This window comes from Lepidochelys kempii, chromosome 5 (assembly GCF_965140285.1).
Source record: "Lepidochelys kempii isolate rLepKem1 chromosome 5, rLepKem1.hap1, whole genome shotgun sequence".
NCBI lineage: Eukaryota > Metazoa > Chordata > Testudines > Cheloniidae > Lepidochelys > Lepidochelys kempii.
Window position 1 is genome coordinate 24,884,340 of NC_136384.1, and position 15,125 is coordinate 24,899,464.

The 15,125-nt window shown below is 42.9% G+C and overlaps 2 protein-coding genes across 11 annotated transcripts in view; one reads left to right on the plus strand and one right to left on the minus strand.

Annotated features, from left to right (window-relative positions):
• Window positions 1–567, minus strand: part of RAD1 (RAD1 checkpoint DNA exonuclease) — a 52,429-nt gene extending 51,862 nt beyond the window's left edge. For 4 of the 10 annotated variants that reach the window (XR_012158863.2, XR_012158862.2, XM_073343709.2 and 1 more), the window contains exon 1: window positions 52–527. The gene's annotated coding sequence lies outside the window, so the exon portion shown is untranslated. Of the gene's footprint in view, window positions 1–5 lie in introns of all 10 variants that reach the window. The other 6 variants (XM_073343707.2, XM_073343715.2, XM_073343714.2 and 3 more) reach the window with 6 other exon arrangements.
• Window positions 35–10,893, plus strand: BRIX1 (biogenesis of ribosomes BRX1). Its single transcript, XM_073343705.2, has 10 exons — window positions 35–794; window positions 2,610–2,721; window positions 3,870–3,913; window positions 5,782–5,852; window positions 6,526–6,575; window positions 6,677–6,750; window positions 6,857–6,907; window positions 7,199–7,300; window positions 7,830–7,958; window positions 9,994–10,893. Exons 1-10 carry the CDS (start codon window positions 645–647, stop codon window positions 10,255–10,257), a joined length of 1,047 nt encoding a protein of 348 aa, XP_073199806.1. The 5' UTR covers window positions 35–644; the 3' UTR covers window positions 10,258–10,893.
• Window positions 10,894–15,125: the final 4,232 nt, after the last annotated feature.

Here is a 15,125-nt window from a genome sequence, read left to right on the forward strand (position 1 = left end):
ATTACATCTCGCGCAGGTCTACATCACACGCAGCCAGGGACTCCACCATACCGAGGTTGGTGCTCCGTGGGCCAAACTCTGTGCCCTGTTTTTCGCCTTCAGTACGCTCCCCAAGCACGGGTGCGTATTACAGCCCGCGGTGACAAGAGCCAGAGCAGAGGTACCAAGCCCATTGACCAGCACCCGCAGCCACACACTGGCTATACCACCTGCAGGGCCCGGAGGCTGCCACACGGGTCACAGCTGTGCGCTGACCGGGCCACACGCGGCCCTGGGGTTGAGAGCCGCGGAGCTAGAGGGATCGGGACTCCGGGCCCCTTTGCACGAGGCACTGAGCAGCGGACACAGACCTACGGCCCGTGGGCCCGTCCCAGCGCCTGAGCCCCCCGCTGGGGAACCGGCGGCCCAGGGGCAGAGCTGGGCGGGGCGCTGCAGCAAGGGTCGGGGGTCCGCCCGGGGAGCCCGCCCCCGCCTACCGCCGTCACACGCGATGCGAGTCCTCCCTACGGCGCAGTTAGGTGCTCGCCCCCTGCTTTACGGCTGTCGTACAACGAGGCCCGCCGGCCGCCAGGACCATAGAGAGAGGAGCGGAAGATTGTAGAAAGGGAGCTCAGCTTCCGGTGTGAGGGTCATGTGCAAGCGAGATGGCGGCGGCCAAGAGGAAGCGTGGAGGTGCTGCGACCCGGCCGAGGAAACGAGCTAGAGGGGCTCCGAATGGGACCGGGCCGCCGGCCAAGCCAAGCCCGCAGGGAGCGGAGAGGGAGGAGCACAGCGTCCCGGCTCCTATCTCTAAGGTAAAAACAGCGGCTGATCCCGCTCCTGCCCGAGGCCTGTATCCGTCGTCCCCCATCCCCCCCCCCCCCCCCGGGGTATGTGGCTGGCCCGGACTGTCTCCGCCGGTCCCTGTACGGCGCGGAGGGTAAGAGGCCGGGGCGGCCTAGGCTGTATCCTCCCTTTTGGGGCAGGAGCTCTGGGCTGGTCCCTCTTACTCGCTATCCCCGCTGCGGGAGCGGGAGGGCCCGCACTGTTGGGGGGAGGCGGGGGAAGGCTGTCTCTCCTCAGGGGAAACTCCCCACGGGCCGGAGATCACCCTTCTCTAGCCTCAGACCATTTAGAGACCTTGTCTCTTATTAGAGAAGCAGCTCTCTTCCCTCTGAGTCCTCGGTGTTCTTGCAGGGCTTGGCGTGGAAGGGAGCAGATCGCTGGTTGCAGCCCCTCCACAGAGACATGTACTGCCTCGTTCTGTGTGGTCACCCGAACTCTTCATATGGGTGTGCAAAGCAAGGTTATGATCATAGAATCATAGAATATCAGGGTTGGAAGGGACCCCAGAAGGTCATCCAGTCCAACCCCCTGCTCGAAGCAGGACCAATTCCCAGTTAAATCATCCCAGCCAGGGCTTTGATATGCTGTCATGATCTGCACAGATATCTTGAATACCCTAGTTACTAATACCATGGAGATACCACATCCAGGCACATGAAGGGCCGCCCTGGATCATATAATGCAATTGCAATATAGCAATACTAGCATCCTAAAATATTATCAGAGTTAAAACAAATCATAAAGTGTTGCACAAGGACTTGATAGCTAGTTTTAGTGACTATTTTATTTAGGGAGCATCCCAAATGACACGGTTCAGAAGTTGTACATTTGACAGCTTTTCAGTTTTTTTTAAATAACTTGCATGTTGAAATTGGAAATCCTATAGTCCATAGAAGCTACCTGGGCCTTCTGTACTGAATTAACAGAGGATTTGTTTGCAGCAGACCCTTTTATCCTGTGCTCCTTTACAACTCCCTGGCTCTCAGTTCACTTCGTAGAGAAAGCAACAGATCGGCCTTTTCTTGTGACTGAGATGACCTACTGTGCTTCTAGTATTATTGGCTTTCTGCACAGCTCAGATTGCTGCAGAGCCATTTGTCAATGTCCAGGGGAGGGAGGAGTTTAATCAAAGCCCCTCACTATTCTGTTGCTAACTCAAAAGGAGGATTAGGATGCCTTCCCTGGGGATATTGCCATTTTCTCCCTTTCAGAGACAACTATTCCTAGAGATCAAAAAAATATTTTAGAAGCAACAGCTGTTGTCTCTGGAATGGACTGAATGGCTGGGATTTTCAAAGTACTTTCTTGAGTGAATCGCATGGCACTCCTCTCTAAGTTCTTAACTCTTCCTTCACCTTAAAACTACACAAGATAAACACTTCTGTATTATCACTATATGCAGTTTAACTTTTATGCACTTAATGTCATTTTGCTATATTAAGTTGCATATTCTGTCAGTGTAGATTCCTGTATTATGCCTGACCCTCATGGTTATTGTTTAAATGGGAAAACAAATAGATTTCATGGCCTCTTACCCCTCCTGTCTGCAAGCAGGTGCACCCTGATACATGAAGTTTATCACAGCCTAAGAGGGGAATACATAAGCACATATAATTTCTGCAGCCTATTGAAAAGGCAGCACTTTGTTTTAATTGGAAACTTCTGCACAAATGCAGATTTTTAAAAATTTGAAATATCTTAATTGATTAAATATTAACTTTGATCTTAAAAAGTTTAAGATTAGAAACATTTTTTTTTTCAGCTTAACTTTGTGTTTCTTTTAGGGTAAATGGAAAAACAAAGAGCGGGTGCTTATTTTCTCTTCTAGAGGAATAAACTTCAGAACGAGACATCTAATGCAAGACTTGCGAACGTTGATGCCCCACTCTAAAGCAGGTAGGGTCTAGGTTAGAGGTGGGCAGACTACGGCCCGTCCTGGCCTGGGAGGCTTGCCCTCAGCCCCTCCCCTGCTGTTCCCCGTCCCCCCGCAGCTACGCTGCTGCACAGGCAGCGCGTGCAGCAGTGTGGGGGTTGGGTAGAGGATCCCGGGGGGAAGTCAGGGAACAGGGGGCGGTTGGATGGGGCGGAGGTTCTGGGGTGGTCAGGGGTTGGGGAACAGTGGGAATTGTATAGGGCATGGGAGTCCCAGGGGGCCTGTCAGGGGCGGGGGTGTGGATAGGTTGGGGCAGTCAGGGAGCGGGGGGGTTGGATGGGGGTGGGATCCCCGGGGAGGGGAGGTTTGGGGCAGGGGGTCTCGGGAGGGGGCAGTCAGGGGACAAGGAGCAGGGGGCGTTGGATGGGTCAGGGGTTGTGAAGGGGACAGTCAGGAGGCAGGAAGTGATAGGGGGTGGGGGCCAGGGCCAGGCTGTTTTGGGGGAACAGGCTTCCCTACCCGGCCCTCCATACAGTTTCTCATCCGATGTGGCCCTTGGGCCAAAAAATTTGCCCACCCCTGGTCTAGGTACTGCTTGTATCTAACTTGGTCAGTGTTTTGGGATATTCTAGTTTATTACACCACTTGCCTCCAACAGCCTGCTTTTTGAAGGTGGTGCATAATTCTTAATTTATATGGCTCACTGTCATTGACATTATTTACCCCAATTGCTGCACAGAATAACTGTTGGATTCTAAATAAGATTGTTAGGAAACTAGGCCTCCATTCTGCAAACACTCAAATTCGTGCTTTGCTTTATGTTTCACTATTCCTGTGACTTCAGAAAAACTACTTGCATGCATAATGCAACATGTTTCAGTGTTTGCTGGATTGTGGCCTTAAGCTAGTATGTGCAAAAACTTGTTAACAGAAACCCAATTAATGAGTAAGAGATGAAATAATATCAACAGTGAAAATGAGTTATATGCAAACTGCTGAGAAACACAAACATTGAGAAAATGCTTAGTCTTTCTGTCCTAAAAGGAGGTGAAATTTTCAGAAAAGTGGGAGCTTTTTTGTTTTTGGTTGTTTTTTTTTAAATGGCTGGTGTCCCTTGTAATATACAAAAGCATACAAGACTGCTCAGTGGTACTTTTTTCTTTGTTTACAGACACTAAAATGGACCGTAAAGATAAGCTGTTTGTAATTAATGAGGTAATGGCATGACTAAACTAATATTTATATTTTGGCTTTTTGGAAATTGTGTGAGACAGAGAAGAGGGCCAGATAAGTGATGTTGAAATAAAAGAGAATTTTGGTTTACTTCATGCAGCACAAAGAGTCTAAGTCCTGCTGTTTGAGTTACTTGCTAAACCACAGGAAGTAATTAGAGTAATTCTTCTGGGTAGAAAATAGGTTCATTCACTTTCCTGTATTTAATTCTGACTCTTTGAAACGAAGACTAGTAAGTAAAATATTGATATAATCATGCTTTAGTCCTCACTTTTGTTAGACATGATCTGACATACGCAAGAACCTGGTCCTGAAAGCACTCTGTATGCAGAACTCCTATTGAAATCAATACAAGTTCTGTGCACAAAAGGCTTACAGAATAGAGTCCTAGGGTGGCATATCTGTATCTTGGGTGTAAATATACCATGGCTGCAAAGACTTTGAATAAAAAACATTACTGGATGAAAACAAACAAGAAAAGGGCTGATGGAAGGAGGACAAGGTTACAAAGATTAAAAACCGTTGTGGTTGGTTTTTGTCAAGAACATATGTAATTTCAATCTTAAAATATTTAATTGGTGGTAGGGATGTGCTTTTTTGTGCAAGGCTGAAGGAGGCAATAAGGAGTACATGTGGTATAGCTAGTGAATTGAACTAAGTGGCAATATGGGTGGATCCATTAGTGGAGATGAATCAAAGCAGTTTAGACTTCCACGAGAAAAGATGAGCTGATAGAGAGTGAAGACACTGCAAGTGTCTGTGGCTTTTGTGATGGAGTAAAGACTTTTGGGAGCTAGTGCCTTTGAATCATTACCCCTATGAAAGAACTGCTATTGCTTCTTTTGTGCTTTAGTCCCCTGGTACCCTTTCTAGTTGAGGGAAGGGAGAAGAAGGGTAGGCTGGCAAGCCTATTCTGGCCTTATCTCCTCCCCCCATGCTGGCGTGCTGCTGGTGGAATGTATTAAGTAACTTCATGGATTAAAATGATTGCTATTCATGAACTCTTTTTTTTTTTTTTTAAATGAGGCCTCTTATTTTGAAATAGGAAATTTTCTATTGATAAAGAGAAACTTAATTTCAAGAACAAGAACCTATATAGAATAGAAGCATTTTTTTTCATAGATATTTAGGTCCGAAGGGACCATTATGATCATCTAGTCTGACCTCCTGCACAACGCAGGCCACAGAATTTCACCCACCACTCCTGCAAAAAACCTCACACCTATATCTGTGCTATTGGAGTCCTCAAATCGTAGTTTAAAGACTTCAAGGAGCAGAGAATCCTCCAGTAAGTGACCCATGCCCCATGCTACAGAGGAAGGCAAAAAAACCTCCAGGGCCTTTTCCAATCTGCCCTGGAGGAAAATTCCTTCCCGACCCCAAATATGACGATCAGCTAAACCCTGAGCATATGGGCATATGAGCATATGGGGATTTTGTTCCATCACTCTGCAATCTACCAATATAAAGTGCTTTACAAAAGAGGGTGTTTCCCCCATTTTATGTTGGGAAACCTGAAGCACAAATAGGTCAAAAGATCTGCCTGAAGAAAGCCACATGGTGGGCCAGTGGCAGAGCTGAGACTAGACCCAAGGTGCCCTGACAGTCTAATGCCCCATCCACTGGAGTGTTGGTAGTCTTCTGGGAATAAAAATAATTTAAAAGCCTTTCAAGGTGGCTATTACTTAAAACTGAGTTTTCTGCAGGCACCAGGTGTTAACTACTAATGCAAAACGTTTGCATATTTTCATATTAGGACAGAAATACTTGAGACAGATTTGGAAGGTTTGTGAAAAGATCCATAGAGCTTTGTTAATAGCTAATTTGTCATATGCCTTCTTTTTATATAGATTTGTGAAATAAAAAACTGCAATAAGTGCATATTTTTTGAAGCCAAAAAGAAACAGGATCTCTACATGTGGTGAGAAAATACATTATGCTTTATTAAATCTCCCTCTATAATCATAGTTGCTTGTATTCCAACTAGAACTCTATTTAAAACATCCTACAGTTTGAAGATTTACACCTTTAGTGATCCATACATTTCAAGAGTGACATTTTTAAAAAGTACAGTTAAACTTGCTCATATGGTAGCATGCACTTGCTTTCCCTCTGTTGGCTGTTGCTTGCCAGAAGAGAAATGTTCCACTATTCCTTGTGGCGTTTGTGTACTGATTTTTTTTTTTTTAAATACATTTATATTTGAGTATACCTGAGCTGCCACAGAATTTCCAGTCTTCCCTACAGGATTGCTGCAGAAATTTAAGCCAAACTTCCCATAGAATACTTCAGGCCTTGGCAGTCGTGGCAAGAGTAAATGAGACTGGCTTTATGTAGAAAAATGCTATTTAAAAATTTTAAAAGCAGCAAAATAAGTGTAAATTAAACACTATTTTCTATGAAGCCTCATCATTTGAGGTCTACTGAACATACCTTAAGCCATTTTTTATTAAAATATCTAAAATGAATTACCATTTATACACAACAAAAGCCAGTTTTAAAACTACTACAGTAAAAAGTCTGGTTGAAATTTACTATAGAATTCTAAAGTATTTATTTTTCTTGCCATTACTAATGGATGTCTTTTGTTTCAGGCTTTCAAATTCACCTCAAGGACCATCAGCCAAATTTTTAGTACAGAATAGTAAGTTGAGCTCTCAGATTAAGTCACTTCTTCTGCTTGTATTTATTTATTTTTTCTTAGAAAAAATGTTTAAATACTAAAACTGTTCAAAATCATTGTAGTTCATACCCTAGCAGAGCTGAAGATGACTGGAAACTGCCTGAGAGGCTCACGGCCTCTTCTGTCCTTTGATACGGCAAGTACAGGATTTCAGATTGCTTGATCTGCAGTATCTGATTTTCTTTTTCTCTATACTGCTGTTGCCTTGTGTGTGTTCATAAAATTGTATTTTACTCTTCTAGGTGTTTGATCAAGAGGCACACTATGCTCTGTTAAAAGAGTTGTTTATTCAGGTCAGTACGTGCCAACTTGGTTTTGGGATTTCTTGCATCTTACAATCTTTGTGCTTATATTTCAGTTTTAAAACATATTGCAAGTTGCTTGTGTGTGTCTTGGTACTTACACACTAAGCCTGCAAAGACTTACGCATGTGCTTGAAGTCAATGGAACGACTCACATACGTAAGTCTCTGCAGGATCAGGATGTTAAATAGTAAAACAAGATGAATGCAAAGGTAATTCAACTTTGTATTTTGGACTCTTGATCATTTTAGATGAGAAATTTGTTTTTGTCTTTTGTTACAGATTTTTAGTACGCCACAGTATCACCCCAAAAGCCAGCCTTTTGTAGATCATGTATTCACGTTCTCCATCACAGACAACAGAATCTGGTTTCGAAACTATCAGGTTGGTTGTTTCCACTGACTTTTTAAAGATTGCACTAAATGTATGGGATGATATATATGAAATACAGTAAATTGAAAAAAGAAAAGGAGTACTTGCGGCACCTTAGAGACTAACAAATTTATTTGAGCATAAGCTTTCGTGAGCTACTGAATGCATTCGATGAAGTGAGCTGTAGCTCACAAAAGCTTATGCTCAGATAAATTTGTTAGTCTCTAAGGTGCCACAAGTACTCCTTTTCTTTTTGCGAATACAGACTAACAAGGCTCCTACTCTGAAACCAGTAAATTGAAAGGAAACCTTTAACTATTACCAGGATATGCTGACATCAGCCCCACTTATACAAAAAGGTGATTTCAAAATGTTTTATAGTGGACTTAAAACTACCATTTCACATGCTTAACATAAATTAGTTGCATTAGATTTTGTGCTTGAACACCTGTGAATTCATCTGTGTAAAATATTTAAAGAATGTATATGTATAACTCTAGCACAGGAATCTCAAATGAAGGTGTTTGCTATTTTATTACAGATCATCGAAGAAGATGCAGCTCTTGTAGAAATTGGACCTCGTTTTGTTTTAAATCTCATAAAGATTTTCCAGGGCAGCTTTGGAGGACCAACTCTATATGAGAATCCACATTACCAGTCCCCAAACATGGTAATAGTCTTGTCTTTGGTTTTACTTGCATTTCACAAATTCCTAAGGCCTTGGTTGCACGAGCTGTTCTGTATGAGTGTACCCCTGCTCCTAAGAGATCAGCTTGCAGGATCAGGGGCCTCAATGTGGCAACACAGTATGGAGAGGAGGTGAGCAGCCGTCAGTGGTGAAAGAACAGGTTAAGGACTATTTAGAAAAGCTGGACATGCACAAGTCCATGGGTCCAGATCTAATGCATCTGAGTGTGCTGGGGGAATTGGCTGATATGATTACAGAGCCACTGGCCATTATCTTTGAAAACTCATGGAGATTGGGGGAGGTCCCGGACGATGGGAAAAAAGGCAAATATAGTGCCCATCTTTAAAAAAGGGAAGAAGGAGAACACAGGAAACTACAGACCAGTCAGCCTCACCTCAGTCCCTGGAAAAATCATTGAGAAGTTCCTCAAGGAAACCATTTTGAAGCACTTGGAAGAGAGAGAGGTGATCAGGAACAGTCAACATGGATTCACCAAGGGCAAGTCATGCCTGACCAACCTGATTGCCTTCTACAATGAGATAACTGGCTCTGTGGATATGGGGAAAGCAGTGGACGTGACCTATATCTTGACTTTAGCAAAGTTTTTGGTAGTCTCCCACAGTATTCTTGCCAGCAAGTTAAAAAAAAGTGTGGATTGGATGAATGGACTATAAGGTGGATAGAAAGCTGGCTAGATTGTCGGGCTCAACGGATAGTGATCAACGGCTCGATATCTAGTTGGCAGCTAGTATCCAGCGGAGTGCCATAAGGGTTGGTCCTGGGGCCAGTTTTGTTCAACATCTTTATTAATGATCTGGATGATGGGATAGACTGCACCCTCAGCAAGTTTGCAGATGACACTAAAGTGCGTGGGAGAGGTAGATATGCTGAAGGGTTGGAATAGGGTCCAGATTGACCTAGACAAATTTGAAGGATTGGGCCAAAAGAAATCTGAGGTTCAACAAGGACAAGTTCAGAGTCCTGCACTTAAGACGGAAGAAGCCCATGCACTGCTACAGACTAGGGACTGAGTGGCTAAGTAGCAGTTCTGAAGAAAAGGACCTGAGGAATACAGTAGATGAGAAGCTGGATATAAGTCAGCAGTGTGCTCTTGTTGCCAAGAAGGCTAATGGCATAGTGGGCTGCATTAGCAGGAACATTGCCAGCAGATCGAGGGACATGATCTTTCCCCTCTATTTGGTATTGGTGAGGCCTTATCTGGATTTTGCATACAGTTTTGGGACCCCCACTACAGAAAGGATGTGGACAAATTAGAGAGTCCAGCGGAGGGCAATGAAAATTATCAGGGGGCTGGGGCACATGACTTACGAGGAGAGGCTGAGGGAACTGGGCTTGTGTAGTCTGCAGAAGAGAAGAGTGAGGGGGGATTTGATAGCAGCCTTCAACTACCTGAAGGGGGGTTCCAAAGAGGATGGAGCTTGGCTGTTTTCAGTGGTGGCAGATGACAGAACAAGGAGCAATGGTCTCAAGTTGCAGTGGGGGCGGTCTAGGTTGGATATTAGTAAACACTGTTTCACTAGAATAGTGGTGAAGCACTGGAATGGGTTACCTGGAGGGGGCGTGGAATCTCCATCCTTAAAGGTTTTTAAGGCCAGACTTGACAAACCCCTGGCTGGAATGATTTCGTTGGTGTTGGTCCTGCTCTGAGCAGGGCGTTGGACTAGATGACCTCCTTTGGTCTCTTCCAACCCTAATCTTCTATGATTCTATGAACATGCTTAATAGGTTATAATTTTAGGATAAAATAATCACTGGCATGTGAACTGAGCAGATTTATGAAACTAATAATGCTGAGTTGTTTAATCTCTCAATGAGAAGATGGCAATATGCTGAGGAATTTGCCAGTTGAAGGGTGATCTTTTTAAGATTGTTTTCTGTCTCCACTTGTATTGTAGAATGTGAACTCGTATGTGAACTTTTTGCAGTATCACCTTGTTAGATGAGTCTTTCTGCCTTTCAGTGCAACTGCATTAACTTACTTTTCTTGTTTTGTTAGCATCGGCGGATGACAAGATTGGCTGTAGCTGCTAAATTCAGAGAAAAACAGCAAGTGAAGGACCTGCAGAAACTTAGGAAAAAAGAAGAAAAGACAATTATTCCAGAAGATCCTACTGAAACTGTCTTTGAAACTCCAGCAGAGGAAAAACCATTGGAAATAGAGTTGGTGAAACCACAGCTAAAAGTCAATTTGAAAAAGAAAAAGAAATTATTTCAACGACAAAGGAAGAGGCAAAAAAAACTTTCCGGGGTGGGAGTGTAAAATGGAAAAAATTTAAGCAAACTTCAAAAAGTCATCTGTTAGTCTTGCATACTTACGTTTTTAGCTATATTTCAGAGCTATCTTGCATAGGCTCTTATCTTTTTTTTTAAAGTCAGCAGCTGCTTGCCACCAACTTTGAGTAAATGAAAAATCAGATATGGATTTCTTCTGCTCTAGGACTCATCTTATCTCAGACTGTGTGTTTTAAATAAAATTTGTTGGTATTTTTGTTGTTTGTTTGTTTTCCAAATAATAGATACATTAATGCCTTACAAGGCTCTTAGAGAAATATGGGGATTTCAGGGGGAAGGGGTTGCGGGGCAGCAACAAAAGGGGAATAAGAAAGTCTGACCAAAAATTTCTTACAATTTAATTTGTTTTTTGCAGGGGAGCACTACCTAAAGGAATTTGGGTGCTTACCCACTAGCCATAGTTCAGAAGTTTAGCTCCCCAGTCCCGTCCATCAGTAGTCAAGATCTTATTTATATTACATTTCTGACATACAAGTAAACTTTCTCTTTTAAAAGATGCAACATGCCTACAGTATTGGTTCATTTTTTTTCTTGGCCAGTTACCCACCCTATCCCACAGTTGTTGAAGAAGAGAGAGGATTATGTGATTTTTTTTTTTTTTTTTGATCACAGGGTGATTTTTTTTCATAGAAAAGGGGGCAAAACATGTTTACTTGGTGTTCTGTCCTTGTGTTGCTGTTACTCAAAGATACAATGGAACATTGTCCTTTGTGAGTGCTGATGCTCCTTGATATTTCACCCTTCTCTGTTGTTTTAATTTCTAGTGTGGTAGGTGCTGTACAAACACAGAACAAAAAGACTGTTTCTACCCCCAAAGAACTAACACTGAAGAAACTATTGTCCTAGCTTGGGCCTTGTTTTTTTAATAGCTCAATTATTTATTAACACTTCTGCACAGAATCAATTTCTAATGTGTTATTTAGAAATAATGACATTTCTATTAACTTTTTTTAAAGTTATTACTAGCAAGAGCACAGTCAGGCCTGCAGTTAGTTAACAGTGTGTGCAATGCATGCACCAGAAATCAGTGCTGGTAAATGAGATTCTGTAACAAAAAAATGAGCTGCTCTTGTTAAGTAAATGTTTACCCAAAATAAAATGGGGGGGAGGGGGAAGGAGGAGTGCACCTTATAAACCCTATAATCTATAAATAGATTGTAAGCCCTTGGTGGCAAGGACTGCCCTTTTGTTCTGTGATTGCACAGCTCCTAGCATAATTAATAAATCACACTTGTAAAATTTTTTCAGCACCTGTGAGAATTTTTTTCTGTATCTATCTGTACTAATTCTGTTATTAGAAATATAGTTTCATTGATTAAATCACTTGACATTAAATCACTGAGACACCCTTTATTTATCACCATAAGGCTTGAGATTGAATCTGAAAAATTTCCACGGCTGCTGGATGTATCTCCCAGATCTAAGTTAGTGGTAGCATAATGTCTACTAGTTTGGCTGCCATGACTGCTTCAAAATTGGATATTCTTTTAAATATACTAATTCCAAATTTGTTTTTGGACCCATCTGTGTATATTTGACAAAATCAACTCTACTTTTCATCCATATACAGGTATACTTCATTTTTAATAGCTACTGTCTCTTTTTTACCCTTAAGCTTATAAAGTAAATCTAAATCCACATTTGGACATTCAATTTTTCATCCATAACTAATTTTACATGACTAAAAGTTTTAATGTCATTTAGCTTTTCCTTTCAACTTCTGCATCCACGTTTTAACTTTTGAGGGAGAATGCAGTCTATATACCACTCTCCCGCAGGAAGCTCCTCCTGAGTGGCTGGAAGAAAGGGGAGCCTTGCCCCACCCTACACTATAGGGCTCTTGATCCTTCACCCCTAAAGGAACAATGTCTTGGGGTTTCTCCCTATCCAACTGTCACATTCCAGGGTGCAGTCCAGTGAGGGGTTGTGTCACCATCTGCCCTGAAACCTCAGGTGCCTCACTGTGCTTTGCTACTGCAGCTCCCAACCTGGGTCACTCACAAACAACATGCAGGTCCCACCCTGCAACCTGCCAGCACACTCTGGCTTCTATCAGCCTTGGTCACCACTTGCAGGGTGACCCCAACACACTCCCAGTCCAAAATTTTCCCTCCAAAATGGTGTTCTGCACTGTCCAGTCCTTTCTTGGACAGTTCAGATATTTTAGGTCCATTTCCTCCATCCAGAACAATATCCAACAGTTTGCTACTTTAAATGGAGTTACCCAAAAAATTCAGTTTGAATACACCACCAGATTAGTTTTGATTAAAGAATAAAACAAGTTTATTTAACTACAAAGAAATAGAATTTAAGGGAGTATTAGTTTTATAAAGCAAAGTCAGAAACAGTTAAAAAAGAAATAAAGATAAAACTCTTTCAGGTGCTAAAACTTAACAAGCTAGACTTGGTTCAAGGTAAAATCCTTATCACATATTCCAAACAACAGGGCTGACTAAACTCCAGGTCAGGCTCCCTCCCGAAGTCATATGGCTGTTTATGGGGTTTTTTTGTTTGTCTTATTTGATTAAATGAGATAGAGAGGTGGGTAGGAAGAGAATACCTTGGGGTGTTTTTTGCCCATCACTTTTATAGTCCAGTCACCTTTGAAATGCATTTTCCTGAGGATTATTGCTAGATAAAGTTAATTCCCACTGTGAGGCTGGAGTTTTGTGGTGAAAGAGGTTCCATGCTGTTTGCTAAAATGTCGATTGGTCTGTTTCTGCCCCCCTTTGCCAAATTATGGCCACTTGACAGGTAATTTTCCCATCAATTTTGATGACACCTGACTAGAGGCATCAGCCTTTCCTGTGCGTTTGAGAAACAGGTTTATACGCTCCCCAGGCTTGTCTGGTAGCCTCACGTCAGTCATAATTTCAGCTTATATTCATAACTTTACATATGTTTCTATATAGATTCCACCATGATATTGTTGACCAGTGAGTTATTTGTTTTCAAATGATACCTCACAACGGATACTTTGTATGAAGATTATAATAGTGTATAGGGTGTGATTATCGGGTGCATTTGGTCACACCCACTCACTCCCTGGCAGCACTTCCTCTCTTCTGCTACCAGGCCATTTCCTGACCCTTTGTTCAATCCAGCTCCTGGGAACAGGGTCTTGTGACCCCCTCCACTCTTAAAGGAATAATATGTCCCATAACATGGAGGTTGCTTGATACTAGCTAGTGACTGCTACTCCAGTGCAAATAAAGAATGAATTCAATCATAGGACTGGTTTCAGAGGAGCAGATGTGTTAGTCTGTATTCGCAAAAAGAAAAGGAGTACTTGTGGCACCTTAGAGACTAACAAATTTATTTGAGCATAAGCTTTCCTGAGCTACAGCTCACTTCATCTGAATGCATCCGATGAAGTGAGCTGTAGCTCACAAAAGCTTATGCTCAAATAAATTTGTTAGTCTCTAAGGTGCCACAAGTAATCATAGGACTGTGGGTTGTACAGGATGGGCTTGTTCTATTAGTGGAATAATTGGAGGTTCTAAGCAACCAAAACCAAGACATGACAAATCTTTGATCTAATAGTATCTTTAGGTAAGTGAGTAAATTTGCAATCTGGTTGGCTGCTGCTAGCCAGTGATGCATGGAGAGTATTATGATGAGGATGCCTAGCTGTAATTAGACCTTGTCTATACTACAAAAGTGAGTTTTGTAATGATTGCTAAACTTGATTATGGCTCAACTTTGTTACAAGAGAACTAAATTAACTGAGTCCTTGCAGATGCAGGTTAGCTCTAGTTATACAAACTAGGCCACACTCTGAATCAGCCTATTTGAGCTGCTGCAAAGTTCAATTTCAGTTGTTTACATAGTGTAGACAGGGTCACAGATGTCAGAATGGAGGATTATGCCTCTCTGGTCTGTCTCATGATCAGTGATCAACAGTAACCAAAGACAGCTGCTCTCTTTAAAATCAGGTTATGCACACAGGATAGGCTGATTATATGTATACTTCTACCTTCCATAGAATCATGTCAGGATGACAAAACTGCACATACTGTACAGAAGAATGACCTGCTGGAAACTGAGTGACTGCTGAGCTGGCTGCGTGAGTACCATGGAAACAGCTGGATGTTAGATGTGCTGTGGGAACTTGTCTCCCAATACTGGATCAGCAGGTGTTCTTAAAACCTCATTATTACAGAAGTATATTTATTCTCTCCCCCATCTGGCAGACAATTGAGCTAATCCCTTCCTCTGCACTTAAGTTTTCTGATACCATTCTTAAAAAAAAGGACTACAGAGTGTGACTAGTGCAATATCTTTAACAGTGGCAGGCCAATACCAGCTACCCTTAAAGAAGGTGAAAATAAACCTGCAATAGGCAATTAGAGAACACCCAGTTTCTAGGACAAGTTAATTAGAGGTGGGTGACAGGACAAACAGCCCCAAGCTGTAGGACATTCCATACCTTTTGGTTTTAACCTTTTACTAAAAATCCAGCCAGGAGACGGGTGGGGGGTAAAAGGCACCTGTATAAGACAAAGCCCCAAATATCAGGAGTGCCCCTGTAAAATCAGGGCATTTGGTCACCCTCTGCCAGGGCCCAATCTCTATTAGCTGACTGCCAGGGAACTGTCTCCCCCCTGACATGCCGCCCTACTAAAAGGCTTCTACCCGCCAAGAACCTTCACCCTCCCAACATTCCATCCCCCCAACGGCCTCCCACCCACTACGTAACATTCCACCCCGGCCCGCCCCGGTTAAAAGGTCTCCCGTGGCCCCACCCCCTGCCCTCTGGCCCCGCCCCTGGACAGCTCCCTCCTGGCCACGCCCCCCCCTGGGTGGTGGCCTAGTCTCTTTATGGCCTGTGCGCTC